Raw genomic sequence first — 7557 nt, 5'->3', positions numbered from 1 at the left:
AGTGTGTGTGTGTGTGTGTGTGTGTGTGTGTGTGTGTGTGTGTGTGTGTGTGTGTGTGTGTGCGTGCAGCTGCCACAGATTACAATCAGGATTTTGGAACATAATGTTCTGAGTTAGTGCACTTCACTCGATGTTACATTCCTTTAGTCGTCTTCAGTATTTGCATCAAGGATGCACACCTCAGTCCTTCCAAGACCCCACTGTCTGCTCTCTCTTTGCTAATTTGAGTAATGTTAATTATTCCAATGCTCAAAGAGGTTTCACAAGCAGGTACAAACTTTTAGACCCAATAATGTCCTGTCTGGAAATGGTTCTGTGTACCGAGGTGTGCTGGGAATGAAGGCGTATTATTGTTTTGAAAACAGCACAGGTGTTTTTCTTCGATCTGTGCTGCATTCTTTTTTTATAGTGAAATTTATCGGCTACATTGTTTTTCATTGAAATGGTTAAATAAAGATGTCATGTTAAATGATTTTTCTTCACCTCACCACTTGTGCTGCAGTTATACTTGTTTGTTAATTGTTTTCACCCGTGTCTGTGTGCACAAAACTCACCAATGCAAGGATGGATTTTCACTCTTCGCATGATTAACTTTTGGAGCAGATTAGACAAGGTTAACAAAAACATTTTCCAACACATCTCTGCAAATAATGGACAATCTATAGCTTGTATTAATCACAAGGTGGTTCTCCATGTCATATCAGCAAAGTCATGCAGAGTACCAAAATGTAGTTATAGACACAACCTAAAGCCTATAAATAGAAAAATCATTTGTGATTATATTGTAGGAATGATGCCACTGTGAAGTCAGAAAATCAGAAAATGTTCATTTAGTGTAGAAATGCAGGTTAGGTAAGACATGATAAAGAAAAGTTAGATTAACCAATCCTCCACCATCATTTGGTATAAATGTCTTTTACAACTATTAGAACTTTAAAAAGTTGGAATTGCCTGTATTTCACCATACATAGATTTTGATAATGCATCTTGAATGAGTCTCCAGCTTTATTTCCAACATGGAGCTGTGTGCAGCAGCAATTCCCTCACAGTCCACAAACAGTAATCCGGCATGTAAATGTTTAGGTCCAGTTTCTCTTTGAACTTAAAAGGAAGCACTAACTGGAGTGTGAGTCAGAGATTTCGATGTCATTGTCTCAATCAACAAATGGATAATAGAAGTGTATTATGTATTATGCACTGGGCTCGGACAGCTTTCATTCAGCCAGCATTAAGGTTCTCGGCTATTTGTGTGACCAATCACTTCACTGGATTGGACCACACATGCCAGCTTTCACTGCCCGTAGTCTAGTTGCCAGTTCACCAGTTGTTCCTCTTGACTTATACTAAATACTGACCACTGCAAATGAGCACAGCCCACAAGACTGGGAGAGGCTGACCTCCAGTAGCCATTACAATCTGGCTCCTGTCAAAGTCCCTCTGATCCTTAACTCTGTCAAAGTCCCTCTGATCCTTAACTCTGGCACTTTTTTTCCTGCTTCCAACCTAAACTTCCAACACCTGAGCAGGTATGGCTCAGGAAATAGAGCGGGTTGTCCACCACCCAGAAGGTCGGCTGTTCAATCCCAGGCTCTTCCATTCTATGTATGAAGCAAGATACAGAACCCCAAATTGCCCTGGCAACTGTACCTGCAGAGTGTGTGATGAGATAGTGCTGCATAAAGATGCAATGAAAGAATGTGTGACTGACTATAAAGCACTTTAGATTGTCATCAGGACTAGAGAAGCACTATATAAATACAGAGAACATGCGCCCTTACACTTATATTTTAAATATTTTACCTCACCAAAGATAATGGTGCTATTCTTTGTATCCTTCACTTTTCAGTGTTTTAAAAATTGTGGCTGATTTCAAATACAAAAGCTGATAAGTTACTTTGACCAAAGGCTGTAGCCTCATTTATAATTTAAGTCCTTCCTTCAGTTCAATTAAATAAAACAAGTTTTAAATAAAGGAGCAGATGAGAATCTCAAATTATTTCACTATATGGATGTTTGTCATTTGGACAAGACAGGTAAAGTATGTAGAACTGTAGTTGATACAAGCTGTAGACAGTATATCATTTTTTTGTGATCACCAGCAATCTAATATTCAAAATTGCCATTGTGGTCCAGTACTAGAAGCGAGTAAAGTGAGAGCATAAATCAAAGGCAGTTAACAGCAAATCCGTATTAACCTACAATAATCTGCCAATAGGTTTATTTTAGACTATAGATTATGTTCCAACATGTGCTGCTCTGGTCTGCACAGTCATTAGCACTGTGGCCTCACAGCAAAAAGGTTCCTGGTACAAATCCCAGTTCAGCCAGGGTCTCTGGAGTTTGCCTGTTCTTGTGTCTGTTTTCTCCAGCTACCTTACAGTCCATATTCTTTCTGACAGGGGGTTAGTGTCAGCATGAACCGGACCAGGAAGTACTCCGCCTCTTGCCTAATGTCAGCGGCCATTGGCTCCAGCTCTACTTGCAATCCTCAAAGGATAACCAGTGTAGATAATGGATGCTGCTCTGTGCTGTGACACTGAAGAGACCTGATATGTGCCTGATGTCTCTGGTTCTGTGGGTCTGCCATAGACCTGTGGTTCTTATGGGAGATGTTTACAACTGGATTTTTCCATAACTGCAACACCCACCTGTCATCAGGGCAAACGATGTGGCACCAAGAAGAAATCTCAAAGAAACCACCCTAGACGAGCTTCTGTACTGTAAACACCATTTATTTAAATGTACAAAATCAGATGAATTGTCAATTTAATCTTCATCCTCCTCTTCCTCTTCATCCTGGTTGATCTGGAAGTAGCGCAGCTCATAGCTCTCCTTGGTGTTGGCCACAACACGCAGCCAGTCACGGAGATTGTTCTTCTTCAGGTACTTCTTGGTCAAATATTTCAGGTATCTGCAAAACAGTGGAAAATGTGTCAGATTCAGTCAAAGATGAATCACTGGTCATTCACAGTTTGACATTAAATGTGACATAAGTGGAAACTGTTACAGGGTAGATGGTTAATGCCAACATTCCTAACAGTCGTATTATCACTTCTGAAATTTTGAATCAACCTTGTTTACAGCACTTTAAAAAACTCGGTAAATACTGTTCAGCATCGAACAGAGTGAGCAACAGTGGCAGCCACAGGTTGACTGAAGATGCAGAAAAGGAAGTCAAAAGGAAATCAGAGTGATACACTTTAAATACGAGGCAGGTGCCTGATGTAGGGACTTCCGAATGCAGGAAATGTCAGGGTTGGTTTGTTTAACTTGCCAACAGCTGGTCAATGATACCTGAAGTTTTCAGATATGAAGTTTTCTCTGCACATGATAACACATGTGGTTCAGTCATCCAGCCAATATATTGTCTTCATACAAAGTTTGGCAGGAGAAACAACAGACACCTGGGTTTGTGTCAGTTCTATACAAATACTGTCTTCTTCCTCATTTGTATTTATGCGAGTAGGCCTTCTGTCATGTTTTCAAGTCAAATAACAAAATATTTTACAGCTGAATCCAATGATGTGTGATACAGGTAATGAGAGGGTTATATATATTGTATAGTATAAAGCAGTTTTCAGACATGAAATCAGAAGGAAGTCAGGAAAAGTGGGTCCGGACTTTCTCCGGAGTTTGCCTTCCACACATGAAAAAGGCATAAGGGGATTGTCTGACATCTTCGTCTGTGTCTTCTACATATATGGCACCGCTTCTTCATCCCAAGATATTTGTTATATATTTTTCTGTTTTTCAGTTATGCGCTGTCATGTGTTAGAAACGTCATCAACACAACAACTCACTGGCAGTGAATCCGGCAGAGGATCTCCTGCTGTGTTCTCACATCAGCTTCTCCAAACTACTTGGGGCTGGCTGGAGAAACTCTGCAGAAAGTCAGAAGGCTCCCTCTGACATCGGTGTTCACACATACAGCCCCTCCGGAGAATGGCAGCAGTATCTCCAGACTTCAGTGCATGTCTGCAAGCAGCTTAAGAGATGCCTTTTCCAAAATGCTTTGGTTACATCACAAGCTCTGAACCATTCTGCAGGCACAGTGAGTATATACAGTCTGATAGTTATCTTACTTAGTCAGTTGCTATGTATCATGAAGTGAAAGTAAGTAATATTCATGTTATAGACTATACCTATCAGACTGTATACATTCTGTAGTAACTGTGCATGCAGAATGGAGATGATGGATCAGATGTCATCACTAAGGTAATAGACACAGATACCGATCACATTGATAAATGACATCAGTAAACTATCTTTGTTTTTATCTCATCAGTTGATTCAGAGCTCGAATCTAACCAAACTATTTTGGAAACGCCATCTGCTTTCAGACACACACCAGAGATACTGCTGACATTCTCCGGAGGGGCTGTATGTGTGAACACAAATGTCTGAGTGAGAGCCTCCGGACTTTCTGCAGACTTTCTCCAACCAGTTCCCAAGTATTAAGTCAGCAGAAAGTCTGGAGGAGACGATGTGCGAACACAGCATCATGAAGTGAAACAGTTTTGACATGACAGTTTGCTGGATGCCTAAGATGACACTTCAAGTCAATCAGATTTCTCAGGAGTAATGATAACGACAGATGGGCGAGCCTGTCGTACAGAACATATTTAAAACAATAACTGGAGAAAAGCTCATCCGATTGGACTGGACAGATGTCATATCTACTGTATTTGCACCTGCATGAACATGTGGGATCCAGACCACATGTTCACCTTCTGAAGACCAGGCAGTTTAGAGGCATTTAGAGACACTGCTAATATAGACTAGGGCTGCACGATATTAGGAAAACATGCGATAACGTTAAATATCGAGATGACGATATGACTTGCAATAAATAAACATAAACAGTCACTGGCTACGAACGCAGAGACCACAGACAGCTCCACAGCTGGGAGATGGCTCACAGCCTGGCTGCAGCGCCACCAGGTAGTGGCAGACACCAGGGAGCCATGCACAGCTCCCCTAAGCACTTTTGTTTTTTGTTTTTAGCAGCTCTGTCAGTAATTTACTGCTCCTCTCTCTGCCTCTATCATATGCGCTGTGCGCTCCAGCTCCATACATATACTAAGATTACACAACTGACTTTACACGTGTACAATCACACTGAGAGATAGGGGAAAAGAGCGAGCCTGACAGAGGATGAACGCGCTGCTCTGAAGAAAGATTTAACTCATTAATAAAAGTATCGATCATTATGTGATGATCAGTGTTGATATTGTTGTGACAAACAAAACAACTTCTAAACTGTAGCAAGTCAGAGACATCAACTAAGAGAGAGAGAGAGCAGCAGAGTTACTGCAGAATTACTGCAGAGTTGATATCGTGATGACGATAGATTTTAGATATATCGTGCAGCCCTAATGTTGACCCCATACAGTAAGACACTGAAAAAAAAATTGAAAGCATTATTTCCATTTCAACAACATGTTTTTTTACTGACAGCTCCATAGCCCGAGGGAGAAGGCGCACAGCCCAGCCACAGCGCCACCAAGTCCAGGGCAGACACCCAGGGAGCCATGCACAGGTCCACTAAGTCCACTTACAGTGTTAACTTGGGGTCTTTTCATACATGTTTGGACCATGAACAGTTTTTAGCAGCTCAACCACTGATAGTGATGAATCTGACCTGGGACAAACGTGATAACAGAAAACACAAAACACAAAACTTCCACAGTAGTAGCCTCGCAGTTCTCTGTTCTCCCTATTCTCTTCTTCTGACAATGATTAATTTAAGAAAAATGCTTCAATGACCTGAATATCTTTAATTATCTAGGGCAGCGGAGCTCCATCTGATTGACCAAATATATTGACATGCAGAGCGTGAATTAATGGCGCAATGAAACAACACTTATCGCAGGTCAAGCAGTCTTTTTGCGATACGTATAGCGCACATGTTGATATCGCGATGGCGATAAAATTTCAATATATATCGTGCAGCCCTAGTTGTAATATCATAAAAATTTAAGTTGATAATTCAATTTGCAATTCTAATAATGGGGGAACAGGCTGTATATACTGAGTACAAGCCTATATTGGGATAGTGCAGACCAACATGGCTTCCCTAGTGTCCTCCAAACTGTAGACTTCTGCAGGCAGCATGTCTCACAGCCTCTGGACTATGATGGCCTTGTCAGCCTACTCTAACACACTCAGTTAAAAGATGTGGTGACCCCTGACCCATGCATGTTCTTCGATCAGTGTACCATGAGAGGGAATCAAGTGCCAATGCTGCCAATCTCACCTTTTGGAGAAGGGCACCTCAGAGGACACGGTAATCTTGCTCTTGCTCCTCTCGATGGAGACCACACCACCACCAAGGTTGCCGGCTTTTCCATTCACCTTAATACGCTCCTGAAGAAACTGCTCCTGGAAACCCCACACACACACACACGAGTCATTTGCACATTACTCAGAGTTGCAATGATCTGGCTAAACATATGCACTTTTTTTAACGTGTTGTTCACACAGTTATGACATCCACTTGTATCTGTGTTCAATGTGTTTTTAACAAAACCCTCTGATAAGCGGTGGACTTACAAAGTTGGCAGCGTCCATGATGCCATCTTCAACAGGATGGGTGCAGTCCAGTGTGAACTTCAGGAGCTGCTTCTTCTTCTTACCACCTTTCCCGGTGCTTTGCTTCTTCTGCACACACAAAACAGAACAGCTGAGGTTATCACAGGACTGAACACACATAGTTCATGATGCTCACAGGATTACGGAGGAGCCCTGCACCAGACCATTACAGAAACGCCAGGAGGAAAGACTCCATCCTGGCCCCCATGTCAGGGACACACACCCGGGTCTGACCAGCCTGTGGTGGGCCTGTCTTAGCAGAGGGGCTGAAACACCAGATGACACAACTGATGATCCCTGACATCTGCTATCTGGTGATTGTCAACTTAACAAACTAGTACAGAAAACCTTCCAACACACAGGGGTACTAACCATCCTGCCCTATGATCTAAACCGTCATGTCTACATTTGATCTCACTGAACGACGCAGCATCACTGTGGAGGTGATTGTGAAATGAAAACACACTGAGGCTGCAGACAGTCGCGAGGAAACTCAGTGTTAGCTTCATTAGCCTGCTGCATTAGCCTGCTGCTAAGACGCGCAGACGTCAGATCCCTTAAAACATGTCCGGCTAGCACATGCTAAGCTAGGCTAGCCGTACTGTGCTGTGCAACACCCCGCTGCCACACGGGCTGAGCGGACAACGTGGTGGAGAGCTCCGGTGAGGAGGCGGCCACAGGCCACAGCACAGCCCGGCGAACTAAACTCTCTTACGGCCCCTCTGAGCCGAACCACAGCCCCGCTCTTCACCTCCAGCCACAGCCACAAACCAACGCTTCGTCCCGCTGCCTCCCTCTGACTTCACCGCTGCTTACAAACCACATTTCTGCGTCTTTAATAACACGCGATGTTACTCACAATAGGCGCCATGGCGGAGAAGCAAGTGGAGAGGAAGCCCGAGCCGTGCGCATGCGCATCATTCACAAATCAAATGCCGAATCATCGATCGAATCCGCGTATCTGAG

The 7557-nt window shown here is 43.0% G+C and overlaps 1 protein-coding gene across 1 annotated transcript; it reads right to left on the bottom strand.

The window, feature by feature from the left end:
- Positions 1–2711: 2711 nt before the first annotated feature.
- Positions 2712–7557, bottom strand: LOC117765177 (60S ribosomal protein L22). Its single transcript, XM_034591522.1, has 4 exons — positions 7451–7557; positions 6553–6660; positions 6257–6381; positions 2712–2911 (listed from the first exon to the last, which is right to left on the bottom strand). The coding sequence occupies exons 1-4, from the start codon at positions 7460–7462 to the stop codon at positions 2767–2769; spliced, it is 390 nt and encodes a 129-aa protein (XP_034447413.1). The 5' UTR covers positions 7463–7557; the 3' UTR covers positions 2712–2766.

The sequence above is a fragment of the Hippoglossus hippoglossus genome, chromosome 7, assembly GCF_009819705.1.
Source record: "Hippoglossus hippoglossus isolate fHipHip1 chromosome 7, fHipHip1.pri, whole genome shotgun sequence".
Classification (NCBI taxonomy): Eukaryota; Metazoa; Chordata; class Actinopteri; order Pleuronectiformes; family Pleuronectidae; genus Hippoglossus; species Hippoglossus hippoglossus.
The sequence above is the reverse complement of the archived record's forward strand: the minus strand, read 5'-3'. Positions and strand labels throughout refer to the sequence as shown.